The 24,716-nt window shown below is 40.2% G+C and overlaps 1 protein-coding gene across 4 annotated transcripts in view; it reads left to right on the top strand.

Moving 5' to 3' along the window:
- smyd3 (SET and MYND domain containing 3) overlaps positions 1-24,716 on the top strand; it is a 136,998-nt gene that overhangs the window by 94,934 nt on the left and 17,348 nt on the right. For all 4 annotated transcript variants that reach the window (XM_061964362.2, XM_061964361.2, XM_072913374.1 and 1 more), the window contains exons 6-9: positions 8,547-8,614; positions 14,801-14,903; positions 14,984-15,094; positions 24,438-24,525. In XM_061964362.2, the coding sequence (XP_061820346.2) occupies positions 8,547-8,614; positions 14,801-14,903; positions 14,984-15,094; positions 24,438-24,525 (370 nt within the window). The remainder of the gene's footprint in view (positions 1-8,546; positions 8,615-14,800; positions 14,904-14,983; positions 15,095-24,437; positions 24,526-24,716) is intronic.

The following is a 24,716-nucleotide window of genomic DNA, read 5'->3' as shown; positions in this document are numbered from 1 at the left end:
CAATGTTTATCGTATTTTGGTAATTGTATGCATTACCGGAACTTATATCCTCAGCAGTGTTGGGTTAGTTACTGAAAACCAGTAACTAGTTACAGTTACTAGTTACTTTATTTCAAAAGTAACTCAGTTACTAACTCAGTTACTTACACCAAAAAGTAATGCGTTACTGTGAAAAGTAACTATTTAGTTACTTCTTTTTTTCTTCTTTTTTTTTTAAAGCTCCCATTAATGCCCTTTTTGCCTTCATTTCAGTACTGTTATTGCACTGGAGAATAATACAATCTGTTGATCAACTTGACATGCATTTTTATTTTCCTTTTAACATAATTAATGAAAAACAGTGCAACATAAAAAGGCATTCCTCCTTTCTTTAAACTTGGACCAATGACCATTAATAAAAAACAAGTTTAAGTGCAACATAAGAAGAAACATCATCTTCCTTGAAACATAGGTAGTGAAATAAAGCCTGACATCTGGAGTGATGCTACTGTCTTCCACACTTGGAGCCATGGATTGTAGAATCCTTGTTTTCAGTGGCAGGATCATTGACACAGATGGTGAAGTTTCAGTGCTCAGTAGAGATGGAACACTTTTGAGGGGTTTAAGCACCTAGAGGACCTCACCTGCCACTCTCACATCATCATCAGACAGGGTGACATTTGTCTTCAGGGTGTTGTGGGTCAATGCAGAGTATATAGCTGCCTGCTGCTCCAACATATCATAAATGGAGTTCCACCTCGTTGGGACATCATGTATGAGCAGGCAGCTTTAGCATTTCTTGCTTTGTCTTAAGCACATGAGCAGCTGTTGTGCTTGGGTGGAAGTAAGAAACCTTCCTGATCCTCCCAAAGAGGCGCTCCATCCTATTGACTGAGATGTGATGCCAAATTCACTACATGTGCAAAGCACCTATCTGTGGTCCCAGTCCTGCCTCATTCTCTGTAACTATTTGATTTTTGGCATTATCACGTGTGACTGGGATATCTTTATCTTCCACTGCTTGTGTCAGTACCTGCGCAAGGTGACTCTCGTAGAGGGGGCGTGTCTTCTCATCTCCCAGTCTGCTGTGATGAAGTGAGCGCTTATAGTTCCGCTGGACGTCCACCCGTCTGTCATGAGCGCAACAGATGATGCTCGGGATAGTTCATCCACAACTTTTTTCTTCTCCTGCTCATAAAGATCTGGCACAATCTTATTGCTGAAGTGGGTGCGCGACGGGATGTCGTAACGTGGTTCAAGCATGTTCAGCATGTGTTTAAAACCCTCGTTTTGCACAACCGAGTCTGCACTTATAAACACACCGATTCAATGGCGGGGGCGTTCAAGCTCCTCCGTTACTCCGCTCGCCATGACCACGCTGTGTGTGGACTGAACGTGCCAACAACTTTTTTTTTTTCACTTGTGTGCCTCCCCACACACACACACACACACACATAGACCGCGCCTCTTTTCTTCTCTCCGGCTTGTGACAGAGGAAGATTCAGAAGACGACACCGCAGCGCTTCTGTTTCTAGCCGATACTATATCAAAAGTAACGTAAAATAACGCAATAACGCATCATGTAGTAACGGTAACTAAATTACTGAATAAAAAAAAATAACGCGTTAGATTACTAGTTACCGCCGAAACTAACGGCGTTACAGTAACGCGTTACTTTGTAACGCGTTAGTCCCAACACTGATCCTCAGCGCATTAATTTCCGTTTCCATAGCAGCGCACTTCCGACTTCCGGCAACAAATGTCTATTCCTACTTCCGTAAACAAACACGAGTGTGTTGTAATCATGGCAGACTTGGTAACAGACAACGAAGATGACTATTTTTGGACAAATGAGGATTCACAACCTTATATTTTTGAAGCTGAATAACGTATTTTCCGGACCATACGGCGCACCGGATTGTAAGGTGCACGGCCGATGAGCGTGTCTATTCAGGTCTATTTTCATACAAAAGACGCACTGGATTAAAGGGCGCATTAAAGGGGTCATATTAAGATTTTTTCTAAATTGAAAACCCTTCCTTGTGGTCTACATAACATGTAATGGTGGTTCTTTGGTCAAAATGTTGCATAGGTTATGTTTTACAGATCATCTTCAAGTCACTTTCTGACAGTCGCTTCAGGATGCCCCGTTTTGTGGGCGGTCTTATTTACGTGGCTCACCTTCGACAGCGTCTTCTCTCCGTCATCTTTGTTGCACCAGTGTACCGTGAAAGGACGGGAGTCGAAGAAGGGTCGAAAGATAGAGCTAACTGTTCTATTGACATTCAGACTTTACTTAGCAGTAGCTCCTCATCCGTGACTCACTAATGCAACAACAACGCCGGAAATGTGTCCCGTGAAAAACCGTCCGACCGCAACTGTCTAATAACTAAAGTTCCGTGGGTGAATTATGTAAACCCACTACACCGGTAGTTTTTAGTGCCTCCATAGCGAGATATAAGTTAGAACTTTCCGCTAATCTATATTATAAATGGCAACAGGGGAGGATAAATGCCTCATGACAAGAAGATAGAGAAAAAGAAGAACGGACTACAATGGCGGACACGCGCAAATTTTCAGGACTTATGCAGATTGTGTTGTGCGTTACAAACTCAAATGGGATTCAGGTGCTGACGTAGAAGCTAGCTTACCTCTTGCTGTAGCTATCTTTTACAGCTAATATTTAAGCATGTGAATTAATTACTGCGCTGGAAAAAGAGTTCCTCCGTGTTCACTCTTACAATAACAATCTCGCTACAGCTTGGTTATTATATAGGTTACGGAACATAAATGTATAAAGTATCGTTGGCGGTTTTTGAATGCATTTTAAAGTGATTGTGAATAATAGGAAAAAATTCACCCCAAAAAGTGCAGTTCCCCTTAAAATCACAACAAAAAGACAAGAGACAGCTCATATCTCAAATTACTCATAAGTTAGGGTACTTGTAATTTGAGGTACCACTGCAATGGAAATATAAATACTCCTTTTGCCATCATAAAAATGTAATCAACCCTATAGGTATTATTTTAAATGTAGAAACAAGCTAATCAATTATAAGTGTAAAACAATCAAACCTATATGGCAAACTACAAGGACATAATGCAAGTCACATGCCAATGGTCACGTTTTGTGCAATTCTGTGGCCGTATTCATCACAAAAAAATTGTGGTTGAATTTGAATGTGCATGACTTCCATTGTAGAACAATTTTACGTCTCAGTAAAATATCAAATATATACTACTGCTTTCAAAGCCGATGACAACGACTGTTTTCAGAACCTGCTGACTGAGGTCAAAAATGTATCTCAAGGAAATTTTATTTTTTCTTTCCCCTCTGTGCCTGACATTTCTTAAGGCAGGGTGTGTTCCTCCATTTTCCACATCACAGCCTTCTCACCACACCCTTCAGCGAGCCAGTGCTTCTATCTCACTTTCTCTACAGGTTTGAAAGAAAGAAAGAAAAAAATGCATATAATGTGAAAATGTTTGGCAGACACAAGAATAAACGAAAAAAACAAAAAGCTGACGTGTGCACTGAGATTTAAAGCACCATTTAGAAGAAGAAAACCCCCTCCAGACAAAATGTTTGATGATGTAGGGAATGGATAATGGTGTATTTTGTGAAGAGAAGCTCAAATTCTATTACGGTAGTGATGCGCAATAAAAACCTACTGCTATGAACGCATGCTTTATTGTTTGCTGCGGGATCCTCTTATTTCATTGTGTTAAATTAGAATTCATTGACTCAAGATGGATCGAAATAAGCCCGCCAGATGCCTCATATTCCCTCCAACGCTTCACCAATGTCTACTACATAAAAACAAACACTCACAGCTGCCACGCGTTCTTTATTAACACCGGCATTTCAATAAAGCGGTCAGCAGCGGCAGGTGGTTCGTAGCCTCAGTGTAAGAAAATAATAATTATCAGGTTGCAGTACCTTAGCATTTGAAAATAGGTTTATAGGAAATAGAATAAAAAATCGATTTCCAGGCCTACAAATATGACCCTAATGCTCAATTTTGATTAACAGTGACACTCGTGTTACCATATCTGAGTTATTGTGCAGAAATATGGGGAAACTACAAATGTGTGCTTCATTCACTAACGGTGTTACAAAAAAGATAAATTAGAATAATACATAATGCTGGATATAGAGAACATACAAACCCTTTATTTATTAAATCACAAATATTGAAATTCAACGATTTGGTGCATTTGCAAACAGCTAAAATGATGTACAGAGCAAACTATAACCTGCTACCCAAGAATGTACAACAATTATTCTCAACAAAAGAGGAGAAATATAACCTTAGAGGAAAATCTAATTGATAACATTTGTATGCTCATAAAACACTTAAAACCTTTAGCTTATCTGTATGTGGAATTAAATTATGGAGTGGATTAAGAAATCAAACAAAGCACCAATATGATTCAGTTTAAGAGACGGTTCAAACTACAAGTGTTCACAAAGTACACAGAACAAGAATTATGATTAATATCTTGAAACTTTTTTTTTAATTATTGAGACACAGATCATTTATGTATTTAATATTTGTTTACTTGCTATGGTATATTATTTGTTTATTATTTATTTGTTCACTGTTATGTTACAGAGAACAAGGAAATAGGATAAAATTGCTATGGTATAAAAAGGGGTAGGATTAAATAAGATCAGTTTCTTCCTACTCCTTTTCGGACATGCTGTAATGAAACAACTGGAATTATGTGATGAATTACATTGCATTGTCTGCATGTTCGAAATAAACTGAAACTGAACAAGTCATAATCGTTAAAATTTTTGTTGTTGTGGTCTGGAACGGAATTGTTTAGGTTATCATTGAAACATAAACATTATTGAAGTTGCAGTATTGTGAAATTTGATTTTACAATTTTACTTGATCAAGACAGTGGAATGAAGTACATTTAACATAATGAAGGTATCCAAAATAGTATTGTAAATGTCATCTGTAAATTTAAAGTTTATGATGTAGTTCAAAGAGACAATGACCAAAAGCTTCTTAATATTCCAACACTAGTTTTTGACTCACTCGTGAACAAGACTCCGAGGTACTTGAACTCCTCCACTTGGGACAAGATCTCCTCCCCAACCCGGAGATGGCACTCCACCCTTTTCCGCGCGAGAACCATGAACTCGGACTTGGAGGTGCTGATCCCCACCCCAGTCACTTCACACTCGGCTGAGAACCGATCCAGTGAGAGCTGAAGATATTGGCCAGATGAAGCCATCAGGACCACATCATCTGCAAAAAGCAGAGACCTAATCCTGCAGCCACCAAACCAGATCCCCTCAACGCCCTGACTGTGCCTATAAATTCTGTCCATAAAAGTTATGAACAGAATCGGTGACAAAGGGCAGCCTTGGCGGAGTCCAACCCTCACCGGAAACGGGTCCGACTTACTGCCGACATGCAGACCAAGCTCTGACACTGATCATACAGGGAGCGGACGGCCACAATCAGACAGTCCGTTACCCCATACTCTCCGAGCACTCCCCACAGGACTTCCCGGGGTACACGGTCGAATGCCTTCTCCAAGTCCACAAAGCACATGAAGACTGGTTGGGCAAACTCCCATGCACCCTCAAGGACTCTGCCGAGAGTATAGAGTTGGTCCACAGTTCCACGACCAGGACGAAAACCACACTGTTCCTCCTGAATTCGAGGTTCGACTATCCGGCGTAGCCTCCTCTCCAGTACACCTGAATAGACCTTACCGGGAAGGCTGAAGAGTGTGATCCCACGATAGTTGGAACACACCCTCCGGTTCCCCTTCTTAAAGAGAGGAACCACCACCCCGGTCTGTCAATCCAGAGGTACCGCCCTCGATGTGCACACAATGTTGCAGAGTCTTGTCAACCAAGACAGCCCCACAGCATCCAAAGCCTGAAGGAACTCCAGGCGGATCTCATCCACCCCCGGGGCCTTGCTACCGAGGAGCTTTTTAACTACCTCGGCAACCTCAGCCCCAGAAATAGGAGAGCCCACCACATATTCCCCAGGCACTGCTTCCTCATAGGAAGACGTGTTGGTAGGATTGAGGAGGTCTTTGAAGAATTCCCTCCACCGATCCACAACATCCGCAGTCGAGGTCAGCAGAACACCATACCCACCATACACGGTGTTGACATTGCACTGCTTCCCCTTCCTGAGGTGGCGGATGGTAGTCCAGAATCGCTTCGAAGCCGTCTGGAAGTCGTTTTCCATGGCTTCCCCGAACTCCTCCTATGTCAGAGTTTTTGCCTCCGCGACCGCTGAAGCCGCACACTGCTTGGCCCGTCGGTACCTGTCTGCTGCCTTCGGAGTCCTATGAGCCAAAAGAGCCCGATAGGACTCTTTCTTCAGCTTGACGGCATCCCTCACCACACCAGCGGGTTCTAGGATTACCGTCACGACAGGCACCAACCACCTTGCGGCCACAGCTCAAATCGGCCGCCTCGACAATAGAGGTACGGAACATTGTCCACTCAGACTCAATGTCCAGCGCCTCCCTTGTGACATGTTCAAAGTTCTTCCGGAGGCGGGAATTGAATCTCTCTCTGACAGGAGACTCTGCTAGGCATTCCCAGCAAACCCCCACAATGCGTATGGGCCTGCCAGGTTCGTCCGGCATTCTCCCCCACCATCGTAGCCAACTCACCACCAGGTGGTGATCGGTAGAAAGCTCCGCCCCTCTCTTCACCTGAGTGTCCAAAACATGACACCGCAAATCCGATGACACAACTACAAAGTCGATCATGGAACTGCGGCCTAGTGTGTCCTGGTGCCAAGTGCACATATGGACACCCTTATGTTTGAACATGGTGTTTGTTATGGACAATCTGTGACTAGCACAAAATTCCAATAACTAAACACTACTCGGGTTCAGATCCGGGTGGCCATTCTTCCCAATCACGCCTCTCCAGGTTTCACTGTCATTGCCAATATGAGCGTTGAAGTCCCCCAGTAGAACGAGGGAATCACCCAGGGGAGCACTCTCCAGTACGCCCTCGAGTGAATCCAAAAAGGGTGGGTACTCTGAGCTGCCGCTTGGCGCGTAAGCGCAAACAACAGTCAGGACACGTCACCTCACCCGTAGGCGGAGGGAAGCTACCCTCTCATCCACTGGGTTGAACTTCAACGTGCAGGCTTTGAGCCGGGGGACAACAAGAATTGCCACCCCTGCCCATCGCCTCTCACTGCCGGCAACGCCAGAGTGGAAGAGAGTCCAGCCCCTCTCAAGAGAACTGGTTCCAGAGCCCTTGCTGTGCATCGAAGTGAGTCCGACTATATCTAGCTGGAACTTCTCCACCTCGCGCACTAGCTCAGGCTCCTTCCCCCGGCGAGGTGAGGTTCCACGTTCCAAGAGCTAGCTTATGTAGCCGAGGATCGAACCGCCAAGTGCCCTTCCCTTCAGCTTCCGCCCAGCTTTCATTGCACCCGACCTCTATGGCCCCTGCTATGGGTGGTGAGCTCATTGGAGGGGGGACCCACGTTGCCTCTTCGGGCTGTGCCCGGCCGGGCCCCATGGCGACAGGCCCGGCCACCAGGCGCTCGCCATCGGGCCCCACCTCCGGGCCTGGCTCCAGAGGGGGGCCACGGTGACCCGACTGTGGGCGAAGGAAATCTGGGTCCTTCGTCTGTATTCTTCATAGAGGTCTTCGAGCTGCTCTTTGTCTGATCCCTCACCGAGGACCAGTTTGTCTTGGGAGACCCTACCAGAGGGCATAAAGCCCCCGGACAACATAGCTCCTAGGATCATTGGGACACGCAAACTCCTCTACCACGATAAGGTGGCAGCTCAGAGATATATATATATTATATTTCAATACACACCAGATATTCTTATACTAAATATTTCAAAATATTATACAATTTTGTTAGATTTTCCTGGTTGGTTAAGGGCAAGGGTTCGATTCCCGGACAGGAAGAACATTGGACTTAAAAACTAAACCAAAACCATTCATGTGATCGTCTTGCTGAGGCGACAGTGTGAAAATCTGAAAGTGGGAAAAAAATTAAAAGTGTAATAGATTCCAGGTACTCTCTTCAGTTGAATAGATAAACTCCCCACTATATAAGAACAATAAAAATAAAATGTGTAAATATACTTGTCAAACTATCAAATTTTCCTTGCATTTTAGAAAAAACTAATCCTAATCATTTTAGTATAATAATTTCTTATTAATCAGCCCTTTATTCAGCTTCTGAAAAAACTGTTTTTAAGCTATTGTTTTAGTAGGTTTATGGTTTGTGCAGGCAAATTAAATAATCAATACATGAGTAAAATATATCACTGCTACAATACAATCTTATAATCTTTATATTTCCTTACAAAACATGTTATTATATTCAAATAAACAAGTTAACATTAAGTCACACTTTTATTTGCATACCACTTTTCCGAAGTATACTGGAGAAAGACATTAGTTATCTAGCAACCTCTTTCTTAAGCGTGCCAACGTCAATTTGAAAATGATGAAAATTAATGTTGGTTCCCTAAAGCTAGTTAGCTCATATTTTTCTCTCTCTCATCTCTTTACTTTTCAACCTTTTTTTGTCCTTCAGGTGACGTGTAATTGTTTTACCATTAGTGACGGAGAGCTGCAAGAGATTGGAGTTGGGCTGTATCCGAGGTAACACACACACACACACACACACACACACACACACACACACACACACACACACACATACATACAGTCGCAAATACCATCACTTCCAATGTCACTCCTAATTTTTGTGATACTGATAATTAGCATTAAATTCAATACAACTCACAATCTGCCAAATCACTACAACCCAAACGACCCAGCCCATCCTTTACCCGCTCGCTTGCACACAACCCTTCCACTCCTCTCTCGCTGTTTGACAGTTCTTTGTAGTACACACAAATAATGGGATTTTTTTTTTTTTGCTTCTCCTTTTGTTTTGACAAGGAAAGTTAAAAATTCATACAGACAGATGCTGTGAAGTGTTTGGGAGGATGAGGACACATGCAGGGAGTCTAATATGTTATGATTGTCTCCAACATGGATAGGAAGGCGGTACATACAATATTCACTGTATCAAGACCATGATGTATATTATAGAATTTGGCCTGCTGTTGTGTGTAATTTGTGTTACTTCACACGCACACACACACACACACACACACACACACACACACACACACACGCACACGCACACGCACACGCACACTCTCCAGGTATCCCAGGCAGCTTATCTGACCAATGTTGAGATGTCAGATGGTCACAGTAGCTTTTTTACAGCTCAGCCAAACCGTGTGTGTGTGTGTGTGTGTGTGTGTGTGTGTGTGTGTGTGTGTGTGTGTGTGTGTGTGTGCGCACGCACACGTGTGTGTGTGTGCTGCCCATTAAAGATGGGTCTGTTCACAGGATGGTCCCCTGCCTATTCATATTTTGGGTTGCCTAGCAACCCTGGTTTTGCCAAGGAGAGGGGGATTACACGGGTGAGGCTCCATTCATTTTCCTCTCCCTGCGGTACGCCAAAAACTCTTCACCAAATGCTCTGGCTCAATCAGTTTTCTGTGTTAGTTTCAAAATAAGATTTTGTGTCCCACTGAACCACATTTTTAAAGGACAGAATAATGTTTTCATTGACTTTTTGTGTGCTCAAAGGTTTTTTTTTTACTAATATAAGTGAGTTAAATACTAATGATGTCCTCGTAGTGTAAGGACGAATGATGCAAAAAGAACGTTCGATATTAACACATTAAGGGCCTGATTTCCTAAAGGTTTGCGTGTACTAAAATACGTGCAAACCTGATAGCACACGCAAGGCTGATCTACTAGACGTGTGCAAAGTGGATTTACATTGCAATCCATTTTGCGTCTCTGTTTTCATTAATATGCAAAATATATGCTGATCATTAAAAAGCTCGCAACACTGGGAGGAGAAGATGCAAATATATTTATTTAGCACGCGCAATGTGATTGATCAACACTCATTGCCGTTTTGCGAGCACTATTTTGCATTTTATTTAGCACGTGTGGGAAGGACGTGCCAACTGACAGTTCCACACGCCGCTGCAAGATCAGAGCTCGCGCTGCACAGACAAACGATGGACAGATGAGAATCCTCCGTCCTACGTGTGTGTGTCAACATTTTGGACAGTCAGAAATAAAAAATATTAGAAATATTGTCTATTCAGCAACATCATTTTACAATTTTATAACAGCGAGAGGAATTAAGGGGCTGTTTAAAACAAATTCAATTGATGCATTTTGAGGTATTTTAATATTTTTTTAATGATTTTTTTTTTTTAGATTCAATATATATTATTAAAATATTTCTTCTTTAGGTGTGCATTTTTTGCGTGTTGAATAGAGTAATTGTCAATACGTGGACTTTGGGGTTTGTTTTCCCGGAATGCAAAGGAAAGTTGTCGCGGGCAAGACGTGAATGTAAGTACATATTTTTATTTTAACACTAACAGACTACAAAAAGGAAGCAAACAAAAGGCGCGGAGAACAAACTTGACTAATGAAACAAAACTTGCACAAAGGCAGAAACTATGAACAATAAACAAAAACTTACTTGGCATGGAACTATGGGAGCATGAAGACAAAACGAGGTAGCAGGTGTGTCAGAAGAAGCATGGTATGAAAGGATTATGTCACCAGGACGAACAACATAAACAGCTTAAATAGCAGTGACATGATCAGTGAAAACAGGTGCGTGACATGACAGGTGAAAACTAATGGGTTGCTATGGTGACAAAACAAACAAAAGTGCACAAGGAGTCCAAAAACAAAACAAAACATGACTAAACAAAACATGATCACACAGACATGACAGTAATAAGTGAAGCCTCTTTCCAATGAATGCATCTTTGGCAGTTTAAAAAACAATGTATACTGCAGGGCTCTGTCTAAAATGCCCATAAAATTGGTACATGTTTCCTGCATGTTTGAAGACATATAAATGCCACAGGTATGAGCATGATAACATGAATGTGCAGTAATTATGAGTGTCTCCGTGGTGATCCCTCGTATAGTACACGTACACGCAAAATCCTCATTTAAATAAGGTGGTCTGCGCCACTTTACAATTGTACACGCAGTGTTAGTATACCGCACGCAACACGCCCAATAATAGTACACACTATTTTATAGATTGCGCACGCTGTTTAGCGCGTGGTATTTGAATCATAGTAAATCAGGACCAGCTCAGTGGCCTAGTGGTCCGCCCTGAGACTGGGAGGTCGTGAGTTCAAACCCTGGCCGAGTCATACCAAAGACTACAAAAATGGGACCCATTACCTCCCTGCTTGGCACTCAGCATCAAGGGTTGGAATTGGGGGTTAAATCACCAAATGATTCCTGGGCGCAGCCACCGCTGCTGCCCACTGCTCCCCTCACCTCCCAGGGGGTGGAACAACGGGATGGGTCAAATGCAGAGGATAATTTCACCACACCCAGTGTGTGTGTGACAATCATTGGGACTTTAACTTTAACTTTTAACTTAAATCCTAGTAAGCCTGTGTGACAGTAAAATGCTAATATTAGCAACTGAACTGAAGTTTGTTGCAGTTTTCTGTCTAAGGAATAGGATGTTTAATCATATAGTGTATACTATACAATTGGAGAAAAATTCTGTACTTTTACTTTTTCAATATGCCTGCTATACCAAGGAATAACCTATTAAAATTTGCTGCAAAAAATGATACTATTTCCTCTTTTTGTCTTCCAGAAGCACTACTAAAACTATAATATAGTTTCCCAAAATCAGAAAAACGATCGGAGGTTTAAGACTCGACAGTCAATCAGACTTTGTTGTGTTGAAAGCAATTGTCGTTCATGAGTATTTTATTTACACTGGTGTCGCCACAGATGTAATTATCCGGAGGATGTTGTGTTGCTGTATAAAAACGCACACAAACACCGGCTGTTTTTTGATGGCTTTGATGCCGAAATGTCTGAAATTGGTGGGATCATTGTGTGTCTGTAGTTGTTAAATGTGTTTATGCCCCCATAACCATGGTAAATCACTTTGAAGGTTACTGGATAAGTATGAAAAGAGTCCCCACATTTAACTTCTGGAATCTTTAACCTTTAAATATCAGGCAAACCCTCTGATAAACAGCCAGTGACATTTAACATACTGCACGCTATAATATAGTTAAGTACTTTACCTCCTTAAAAAAAAATAAAAAATTTAGGAAGCCCTTGTGGTGTTTAACTCTCTAACCTGCATTTTAAGCAACAGTTAGCATCACTGACTGCCAGCACATCAGTTGCAGTTTAGTTCATTTATCTAATTAGTATGCTAATGAGCTGCCTCTTCATCAGATAAAAGCATTGTTTGGGGGGCTTGATTTCTAGTTGATATTCAACCTGCAACTTATGCACTGTTGAACAAAGCCAGAGGCCTGCAGATGGCTTTACAAAGACACACACGCACGCACGCACGCACGCACACACACACACACACACACACACACACACACACACACACACACACAGAGTTTTAATCTTGCCCAGCCTTTGTTTTTTCCCAATGAATATAATAATGAGACCCGTAATGGAGGAGATTATAAGTGCAGAATGTTTTTTATCGATGTGTGTAATAACATTAAATGCCTTTTCATTAAAGCACTTGAGTCCTAAAATGTAAATTTTTGTACATCAGGATTTCATAAAATATGTCAATCATTATAAGGTGTCTATGTTCTCTAGTCCAATATTAATGTTCAATGTTATATTTTTATTAGAATTTGTTTTGTCTTTTTCGCATTAGTGGTTGCCACACCAAATGAATTGCATGGCTTGATTTGGTTTACGTTTTGCCATTTCGACCACATGCAGACTGGGACCAGAACTGGACATCTCTAATGTTGTCTGTGAGGGTCTTGATTTTGCATCAAACCTGTTTTGTCTGCACAAAAGGCAGCACCATCCATCCATCCATCCATTTTCTACCGCTTGTCCTTTTTTCGCAGGGCCAACACAGATAGACAGACAACATTCACACTCACATTCACACACTAGGGCCAATTTAGTGTTACCAATCAACCTATCCCCAGGTGCATGTCTTTGGAGGTGGGAGGAAGCCGGAGTACCCGGAGGGAACCCACGCAGTCACGGGGAGAACATGCAAACTCCATACAGAAAGATCCCGAGCCCCCATGTACCATTATACCAAACACCACCAGGGCTTTATAATATGGATGCATGATATTTTTTTAAGCCGATACCAATAAAGATAAGATGCTGCTTCTCAAAACCGATTCCAATTACCGATAACTTCTTTAAAATGTCACATTTTAAAAATTAAGATTTAACTCTAGTTCGTGCACACCTTTCTTTGTGGCTGGCTTTGGGGCAGCTTCTTTAGCAGGCTTTCATAGGCTTTTAAAACAGTCTAGTGATGCTGGCATTTCAGGTGGCTGACAAAAGTTTGATGTGTTGAAGCTCAATGTATTTTTCTCTCCTTGCGTAATGTTAGCAGAACATTTGGTGTAAATTGCATGTGGAATGTCTGAAACTGTGAAGAAGTCCCACACGATCGACACCGTGTTTGTTTACAGTGAATTCACGGGAAGGTTTTAAAAGGCCCTTTACAGCACTTCGGAGAGGAGCGCTTCATTTGCTCACCCTAACCCACCTACAGCAAAGTACAGATAATATTGCCTAATTTTTTTATCTGAGCTATTTTTTCATGTAATCAGATCATAATAATTATCTATCGGATATTTATCATGCACCTCTACTTCATATACGTTTCTCCAATATTTATTCAAATTAATTTATACTTTAAGTAAATAACATGTATGTATAAAATGTATTCAATTTCCCGTTTTAATAATTGGAATAAACAACCAGCCTAAAATCTCTCAACACTGTCAATCAAGCATATTTTGTGTTGACACTGTTGTGAAATGTAAATATACGTTAGGGAAATAAGCTTTTGTTTTGACAGAAGTAGAGTACATCTTCTGTTGACTTGGTTTGTATCTGCAAGAGCCTGATAGACAGCCCCTGAATAAGGAGTGACATTTATTAGGGTAGAATGATAGCACTCATCTTGTCCCATTGCACTGGGAAACCTCTATTTGTGTGCCTTTCATCAACGTGTTTATTGACTTTTTGGCTCATTGGAGCCTTTAGCTTTTATATCATCTTTCAGAATTATAGAGCAAGAAGTGCGTAGAACCAACACAACTCATGCCTAAAAACATACATTTGTTATTTTCTCATTGGAAACAATTAAAACAACCATATAACATACTTCAGTTAATGAGTTGCAGCCTGACTTGTCTCTTCCAAGTCTTTTCCACAACAGTAAATCTAGCAAAAATATGGCTCCATTCTGAGTGAAATTGCTAATAAAACCGTAAAAGCTTGTCACAATAGTGGAAATGGATAGCGCACATTAAAGGTCAGTTCACTTTTATTGAGACTGGCCCTTAACCTGGACATTTATACTCCCAATAAATAGACTAAACTATAAACACAGTCCAGATTGCTACAGACTTCCAGCATATACAGTACACTTATACAAGCTACAAAGTGACTGATGTCTGCTATTTTTATTTAAAAATGTTTTTGAAAACATCTATAACACTGTTTTATTTTATTTTTACTGCCTAACCAGTCCAGGGTTACGGTGAAACTGAAGTCCATTGTGCCTCTAAGCCATGGCACTATAACGTAATTTACTGACTTTCCTCTCTCCTCCTTTCTTCATCCCCTCATGGCTTATCATTTCCTACCTTTCCTCTCAAACACTCCTCTTTCCATCTCTCTCTGTATTTCTCACCCCCAACCTGGGGCACTTCCCTCATGTCACTCCCCCAGTTTATCGCTCCTAAACCATGACTGCAGGCCAAACTGTGTGATGGTGTTTGAAGGAGCAAAGATACACCTCAGAGCCATTCAGGATATCAAACCTGGAGAGGAGGTATGTGCAAGACCAGAGGAACCCTCACAGACTATATAGTGTATGACATCTTGAATGAAAAATGTTCTTTCTGTGTACAGCTAACTATAAGCTACATAGAGACCTTGTTGTTGACTGAAGAGCGTCAGAAGCAGCTGGAGGACCAGTACCATTTCACTTGCCGCTGCCAGAAATGTGACTCTCAAGACACAGTAAGAAAAAAAATGCCACACACATCGTCCATAATCATCTCCCAAATTGTCAACTTAGGGTGGGAGAAAACATTGATATTATTTCACACCGTGCAGAATTGACACACCAGCCTCAAATATTGACGTTGTCATTGTCACTTATGACAACCAAGAAAGTAAACTGTCATACATAATCAAAATGTTGACTTTTATTTGGGATGTGGACCTTGGTCTTCTGAGTACAGTCAGATTCTTTTCAAGTGACAACACTATAGAAATACTGTAGATATACTTCAATACAGAAAACAATAAAACATCCATCCATCCATCCATTTTCTACCGCTTGTCCCTTTCGGGGTTGCGGGGGGTCGCTGGAGCCTATCTCATCTGTGAATATGGTATTGTTTTTCATACAAACTAACCAAACTGTAATTGTTTGTACCAATATTATATTGTTTTTAAACAATATTTCTTATCTAAAAGTTTTTCAAAGGCATGTTTGTTGCATGTTAAAATTGTGGTGTTTTGTAGGGCTAAGCACAGATTTAATCAATATCAATTAATTTCAATGATTTGATTTTTATTAAGGATCCCCATTAGCTGGTTGCCTCAACAACCCACTAGTCTTCCTGGGGTCCACAATTCAATACAATTACAAGTAAAAGCATATAATTATAACTACACAATACAGAAAAAAATAAAAGCATCAATAAGAAAACAAGCAAACAATTTGCAGTCACAGAATAATAAATACCATATAAATATAACTACACAATATAAAACCAAACTAATCATCAACGAGCAAACTAATTTAAAGACTCAGATAACATATTACTCTCTTTTTAAAAACCTGTTTACTTTCAATGCCGGTGAGAATTTGAGGTAGGTTATTCCAGAGCGATAAAGGTCTATAAATAAAAGATTTCCGCAAAGCATTCTTCCTGGGACGAGGGAGTACAAAATGCCCCTCACTGGACGCCCTGGTATTGTGATTATGTATAGTGCTACTGTGAACTATTTGGGCCATGAGAAAAGCAGGACTTTTACTACCGGTTACTGATTTGAACAATAAAAGAGTATTAGCTGACAACCTGTTCTGCACTTTTAGCCAGGAAAGAGAAGCATGCATTTGGTTCACATTGGTTCTTAGTGAACAACCAAGAAGCAGCCTTGCTGCCCTATTCTGGACAATCTGGAGCTTACTGATCTCCCCACTTGCAGCAGACGCCCAGACTGTTGAACAATAGTCAAGATGACACAAGACTAAACTCTTAACAATTTGACAAAGAAGAGGTGGATCAACAAAAGCAGCACAATTCCTGGAAATACCAATAGCCCTTCCCATCTTTGATTTGACCAGGATAGAGTGCAGTCCAGCATCACTCCAAGGAGCTTGGCACTTCTGACCTGTTGAACTGTTGAGATACCTAGCCTCAGATCCAACTTTGGGTCACAAGATAACCCTTGCCTAGTCCTTAATATAATACTTTTTGTTTTTGAGATGTTAAGGACAAGTCTTTTACATACTGTCCAGTCATGCACAACTTTTAGTTCCTCACTCAATACTACATTAAGAACACTGCATGATGGTGCAGCATGATATAAGGTTGCATCATCAGCATAATGAACCAATCTTGCACGCCCGGTAGCCCGAGGTAAATCATTGGTGAATATAGAGAAAAGTAAAGGTCCAAGACAACTTCCCTGTGGAACACCACAATCCAAACTTCTGCTATTAGACAAACTGCCATTAAGATACACCTGTTGTGATCTTGGGGACAAATAACTCTGTATCCACATTAAAGCCGAAGTAAAACCATAACATTTAAGTTTCTCAATTAAAAGAGAGTGGTCAATCACGTCAAATGCAGCACTAAAATCTAACAGCACAGCTCCAACCAACATAGAATTATCTATAGCATTAAGCCAATCGTCCGTCATTTGTATAAGAGCAGTGGACGTAGAGTGGCCCGTTCTATATGCATGTTGAGAATCAGTTGCTAGCCCATTTGATTGAAAGTAAGCTTGAATTTGTGCATACACACCCAGGTAGGATGCTTATTGGTCTAGAATTGCCCGCATTGAAAGCCAATTTGGTATCCTTAAGTAGAGGAGTAACCTTAGCCACCTTCCATATCTTTGGACACAGGCCCACCTGTAAACATTTATTAAAAATATGACAAACAGACACTGATATGATACCAGCAGTCATTTTCAGTAATTTACTATCCAGGTTGTCTACACCAGCTACTTTGTTGTCCGGAAGAGAGTGTAGTAACTTCTCAACCTCACTGACTTCAACCTGATGAAAATTTAATTCACAGTCCTTATTATCCATTGTAATATTCCTAATGAGGTCAGCTGATTTGTTGTTATTGGATATATGCATACCATGCCTTAATTGAGATACCTTGTCAACATAATAGTTATTAAAATGATTTGCAATGTCACATGGCTTAGTGAGTACCAACCCATTTGATTCCACAATGGGCGGGGCATCTTTAATCTATAAGTATTACGAGCTTGGTCGTGGAACGCAAGGTGCTCCTGGATTGAGGTAACACTGTAAATAGTTAAAATGAGTTAAAATCAAGTTGCTGACTTAAAGTCAAACTCAAATGTTTGTAGCAGATCATAAACAACTACAGAATGCAATTTCAGTAGAAATTGCATGTGAATGCTGAATGCGCAAACCTTTGAAACACGCAAGCTGCTGATACGCGCGAGTCGAATTGAAATGCTAATGTTAGCATGTCGACCAAGTACCAAGTTATATGACTGAGGCGCATGCATGCAAAATAAGTTAGAAAAATTAGCATGCTAACAATTAGCATGTGTCAAGTACCAATTTATATGACTAAGTTGTAGGGCAGCAATGTTAGCATGTATCACGTACCAAGTTGTATATGACTGAGATATGACAACATTGGGTAAAAAAGTTAGCATATGTCAAGTACCTAGTTATATGACTCGGGCAAAATTTGCAAAAGAAAGTTAGCATGCTGGCAGTCGACAGACAAGAGCAAGGAGTATTTTTTTTTTACTTTGGAACCGTTCAAATCTGTTGAGAAATGTGGGATATGTAGAAGTTTGTATATCGCCCATTAATTTTCAATGGGGGATCATTCCTGGTAATTCCGAGTAATCTGTACATTTTGGTAACCGGGAAACATGTTAGCTTGAATGTCCAGGATGATTGGAGTCTGTGGATGGTGGAACGGTTCAAATCGAATGAGAAATGTGGGAGTTGTTGAACTTTGAAAATCTCCATTTATTAAAATATAATTTCCAGGAAATTAGGAAAAGTCGGAAAAAAGAGTAAATGTGTGAAATGTGAGACAGCACAATTGCCTTGAATGATTTGAATGGGTTGGCTTTGATATTTTTTTAAACGGTCGAGAAATGCAGAAGTAATAATTTTGATAGAACATTTTAGATGGAATATTTTGATGGTGGAAAACGATTGAAATCGGATGTAAAATGTGAGAGAACTCATCAAAAGAAAAAAAGGGACATGCTGTACTGCAATAGAAAAGCGGGAATTCCTGGTAATCAGAAATTTCAGAACCGGGAAACATGTTGGCTTGAATGTCCAGGGTGTGTAGAGTTTTTGGATGGTGGAACAGTTTGAATCGGATAAGAAATGGGGGACATGAATAAGGCTGCAGCTAACGATTATTTTTCTATCGATTAATCTATAGATTATTTTTTTCGATTAATCGGTTAATCTATAGATAATTTTTTCGATTAATCTATAGATTATTTTTCCTTTTACCGATTATTTTTTTTATTTAAAATGAAGATGAAAAAATAAATGTTGGCCAGTTTTTTCAAAAGGCATGACTTTTATTTACAAAAAAAAAAGTATGGCCACTCAGTCAACATTGACAACAACATGACAAAATATTCTGTAACAATGTAAACATTTAAAACTTTTAACATTTAACAAAATTAAAAGTAGCTTATTTGCTTTTTAATGTGCAAATATAAAAGTAAACATCCAGTGCAAATCTTAATATTCTGCAATAGTATAAGCATTTCTAAAGTAAAAGTATTGCTTATTTTGCTTTAAAATGTGCAAAAATAAAGATAAACATCCAATACAAAAAAGTGCAAAACGAAATATTCTGTAACAGTGTAAACATTTCAACAAAAGTAAAAGTATTGCTTATTTTGCTTAATAACACAACAATGATAGTATGATTAAAGTGAAAGTTAATTGTTGGTTTGTACATAGTATATGTAACTGTTAATGTTGTAAAAGGTATTTGCACAACTAATTAACGTTAGCGTTAAAGAGGAGCGCGTCTTTGTAAACACTGAACAGGCACGCCAAACGCGCCTCTCAGAGCGAAACAGTGTTTTAGTTTATGAATTTACAACGCAGATACAAATGACACATTCATGATTTTGTGTAATGATGACAACGTATACTCACGCGGACGATTGACTAGTTGATGGTGATGGCAAGAACGCTGTCGGGTGTTTTCTTTTCAAATGTTCCTTCATAGCCGTTGTGCTGCTATGATAGGCCATTTCCGCTCGACACAGTGTGCATACAACAACTGTCAAGTGTTTTGCTTTTTTCGCTGTGCTTATCCCACACTTGAAGGGATGTACCAATGCTGAATGTGGCTTCTGGATTTCACTCAAAAGACCAGACCGTAGTTACTTTTTCCTTTTATTTTCCTTTAGTTTGCAACAGTTTTTCCAACCAAGAAACAGCTTCTTTTTTCTTCTTTAGTCTTTTTAGCAGTCTTTTGCAGTGTTAATAGACTTTAGTTTCTTTAGCTGTCTTTAGTAGCCTTTAGTAGCCTTTAGCTTCTTTAGTAGGTGAAAAACCTTTAAGGACAAAACACCACAAGATTAACATGCTGTAAAAAATCAATCAATTATCAATCCCATAATTTACAACTATTAATTAGGCTATCAAACTCTTAACCATTAAACAAGTGCAAGAAAATGGACACATCTTTTCCCTTTAAGTTAAAACAGATTTTAAATAAATTGTCTCAACATAAATGCACCAAGATACATATAAAATACATTTAACACCAGAAACACAATAGATAAATGCAACAGAAAACCCAATATGCAAATACATAAATACCTAACCAATTAACCACCTATTTAGATACATATTTAAAATCCATATTCAATATAAATATATTATTAATTTAGCAGTGAAACACTCAATCTTATACGCTGTCTACTGGTAGAAAAATGCCCCTTTTTCTACGCCCTCACCAACACAGTTAAATCCAACACTTTAAATTGAGCGACTTCACCCTCCTGATGAAGCAAACTGCTCCAACATTTATCAAACTAAGCAAAGAATATCAACACTAAACAACAGTTACATAACACACTGTGTGTATTTAGCCTCCCCCCCCCCCCCCCATCTCACCAGCGCAACAGGTGCGCCACACCCACGAAGAGAAATATTAAATCTTACATACTTTTGGCACAACTCTGGGTTATCTGTAATGAACTAAACCTTTTTCCACTCTGCGCTGGCGTCTTTTGAACTCCTTGATTTGACACAGCGGTCTAATTACCGGGCTCGCGCACCAGCAGATGAGACAGGAGTGCGCCGCGTTATACCTGCGCGCGAACGTAAACTGATCGGCTCTGATTTTATAAGCCGACTGGCCGAAATAATGCCGAATTATATACATTTCCTGGGGTTGCCTAGGTGAATAGGGATGCGGATGTGCTCTAAGATAAAATATAATTTTATTAAGTGGGGTTTGGCTGGTTGCTAAACAGCCACGGTTGCGAGCTCGCGCTTCAGCTGACGAGACAGCTGTTCACCGCTACAACATTATTAGGCCGTTTATTGAAATACTCCCACACTTTTGACGACTTTTGGCGTGCTTTTTTTCCCTCGCTCGCACCGCTCGCATCATCTGCTTTGCGCTCCGCCATGACGGCAGTGTGACGTAAATATGCGACGCGTCGAAGCATAAAAACGACGTCGACGTATTTACGTAACCGATGACGTCGACTACGTCGACGCGTCGTTTCAGCCTTAGACATGAAGAGGGTTTGTAAATTTCCCATTCATTTTCAATGGGGAAAACTTCTTGGTAATTCTGGGGAAACCAGTAATTTTTGGAACCAGTTGCATTGTTGGTTTATGGCCTTCACACCGTAATCTTTTGAATTGTTTGACTTGTCATAAAATAATTAAGGCTGAAACGACGCGTCGACGTAGTCGACGTCATCGATTACGTAAATACGTCGACGCCGTTTTTGTGCGTCGACGCGTCGCATACCTTATTTCCTTGAATAGCCTCCGGGGCGCTAATTAATTTAAAACCTCTTCTCACTCCTGCGCTTACCAAAAAGCGTGGGGTAAATTTAGGCCTGCGCTTATAAATTTGAGTGATGTAAGGATACCATCATGAAAAGCACATTAAATAAAAAAAACGTTATTATGGTCTTACCTTTACTTATAAATGAGTATTCTGATCAAAAGCATCGATAACTTGTTTATAGAAGTCTTCCTTATCTTTCTTCAGTTTTAAAAGTGTCTCTGTCTCGATGAAGATATTCCTTTAAGTAGTACCTCCTGCTTTGATTGAAAGTCTAGTTTAGAAAACAGTTTTATTTTATATATGTAATCCTCCATGTTAAAAGTGCAAGCAAACGATCGTTGCTCACTCTTGTGGCTTGTTGTCTTCTTCTGCAGCACCGGTCTTCTGCAGTACCGGTAGTCGCAAGAAGGATCACTAGCGCCCTCTACCAGCAGGAGTCGGGAGTCATTTAATGACTCATATTTGACACACGCAGCTACGGTATATTAATAAAACATAGCTGCTTACTGTTCTTTTTAGCATATTCAATAGCTTGGACCTTAAATCCTACTGAATAGCTCTTAATCTTCTTCCCTTTATGCGATTTCAAATGATTGAAATCAGCCTCCTCCATTTTGAAAATGATGACTCGTGACGTGACGGGTTTGACCCGGCGGAAGTTTTAGGCATATGCTAATTATTTTGCGAAACGAGTTTGACCCGGTGGAAATTCTAGACATGCGCTAATAAAAATAATATTTTGCGAAACGAGTTTGACCCGGCGTTAATCCTGAGCCGGCGGTAATGCTAAGCATGCGCTAATTATTTTGTGAAACGAGTTTGACCCGGCAGTAATTCGAGGCATGCGAATACTATATACCCGGCGCCAATTCAAGGAAATACACACTTTTTTGTATTGAATGTTTATCTTTATTTTTGCACATTTTAAAGCAAAAGAAGCAATACTTTTACTTTTGAAATGCTTATACTATTGCAGAATATTAAGATTTGCACTGGATGTTTTCTTTTATATTTGCACATTAAAAAGCAAATAAGCTACTTTTAATTTTGTTAAATGTTAAAAGTTTTAAATGTTTACATTGTTACAGAATATTTTGTGATGTTGTTGTCAATGTTGACTGAGTCATCCTTTTTTTTTTTTGTAAATAAAAGCCATGCCTTTTGAAAAAACTGGCCTACATTTATTTTTTCATCTTCATTTTAAATAAAAAAAATAATCGGTAAAAGGAAAAATAATCTATAGATTAATCGAAAAAATAATCTATAGATTAATCAATAGAAAAATAATCGTTAGCTGCAGCCTTAAAAATAACTGCTGACCAGTCGACTATTAAAACTAATCAATAGTCCTGCTCAGTAGCCTTGTAGTTTGAGTGTCAGCCCTGAGATTAGTAGGTCGTGAGTTCAAACCCCGGCCGAGTCATACCAAAGACTATAAAAATGGGACCCATTACCTCCCTGCTTGGCACTCAGCATCAAGGGTTGGAATTGGGGGTTGAATCACCAAAATGATTGCAGAGCACGGCCACCGCTGCTGCTCACTATTCCCTTCACCTCCCAGGGTGTGGAACAAGGGGATGGGTCAAATGCAGAGGGTAATTTCACCTCACCTAGTGTGTGTGTGACTATCAGTGGTACTTTAACTTTAACTTTAGTTGCAGCCTTACCTTGAACATAACAGGACAGAAGTGGATATGACCCAATACACATCTACTATTGTCTTAATAGCTGGCAATACGGGTGAGAAACAAGACTTGTGTGTAGCTAGATCCAAGAAAGGTGCTGGTCGCTGGTAGCGTCATGGTCTAGAGCCGCATGAGCGTTGCAGGCGCTGGGGAGCTACGGTTCATTGAGGGGAACAGGAATTCTAATGTGACATTGTGAAGAAGAGCATGATCCCCTCCCCTTAAAAACTGGGCTGCATGGCAGTTTTCCAACATGATGACGAGCCCAAACACACCTCCAAGATGACAGAGAACTAAACATGTCGAAAAATTCTACGCTTCCATCTTTGTGGGAACCGTTTGGGAAAAGCCCTTTTCTATTCCAGTGCACTAAGCAATGTCCATAAAGACATGCTTGGATGAGTTTGTTGCGGATGGAAACACAGATGCTGTTTTACTGTTATCTGAGTGCATCAGAGCAGAACATGTCCACCCTCTCATTCTCTCTTGTCTCCTCACTTCCTCTCTGTCACTCTTAACTTCCCACCTGCCTCCTCTTCTGACTGACCACCTTCTGAAAAATGGTTTTGCCTGTCACCTGCAGTTTTTTCTTCCATCTCTCTCAACCTCCATGTTCATGATCAAGTGTCTCCCTTTTTATGTAGCCGCAAGTTCTTCTTCTTTTTGCCATTTGCGTTGTCACGTGACTTGTACTGCAGTGCAACACACATGCACATAAAAATAGATTTTGTGTACCTTCTTTTGATGATTAAGTAAAAAGAGCGCCTTTATTTCAAGCCTCCTTTGTTCTGCACGCACTCGCCACAGTTTTTTGTCGTTCCGCCGCTGTCTTTAATCTTCTGGTGATGATGGCAGTCTGCTTGGTCGTGACCCAGAGTTGACATCAAACCTTGTGTTTGTACGCTGTCCAAGCTTTATGTTGTGTGTTTGTGCATGTGTGCACATAAAATACAGTAAGCCATAGGGCTTGTAAAATAGCTTTTTGCGGTTTTATAGTATTGGTGCAGGCTTTTAATGTTTCCATTGAGTGAAACCAACCTTGACTTCCCTGCAGCTCCACCCACAGGCCAATATTTGGGTTTCAAAAGGAAATATGAGTAGAATTGGGGAGGCCACTGTGAAATATGATGTAGAAATTGCAGATTATCATTGCCTCCTGAGGATGATATACAGTATAGGATGAAATATCAATATATATCAATAGTTTAGGAATGTTTTCCTTCATTATATTGCTAATACACAGCAGCACATTGTTTTTAATTTTGACATTCTATTTTAGTCATTTTATTGAATGTTTCAGAAATAAATCACATTCTTTGCAGTAACCCCAATTTCATATGAGCCTCCTCTCTTTTCCAGGACTGTCTCATGTTGTCAGGTGAAAAGGAAAGATGGCTTCAGTTGAAGGAGACCTTACCTAAACTGGAAGAACTAAAAGCAGTCTCAGGTATGTATATGTGTATATATGATATTTTAGGTTCTGACATTTAATTTCATCAAGGATTTTTGGGGGAGTTGAACTCTCAACATGGGCGAAAAGTATTATTTATTTCCTGAATTACATACATATGTTCCATGTACAATATCATAAACAAAATAATGCCCGGTGGGATACGATGTAGTTGAAACTAAATTAAA

Source organism: Nerophis lumbriciformis, linkage group LG06 (genome assembly GCF_033978685.3).
Source record: "Nerophis lumbriciformis linkage group LG06, RoL_Nlum_v2.1, whole genome shotgun sequence".
Lineage (NCBI taxonomy): Eukaryota > Metazoa > Chordata > Actinopteri > Syngnathiformes > Syngnathidae > Nerophis > Nerophis lumbriciformis.
The sequence above is the reverse complement of the archived record's forward strand: the minus strand, read 5'-3'. Positions and strand labels throughout refer to the sequence as shown.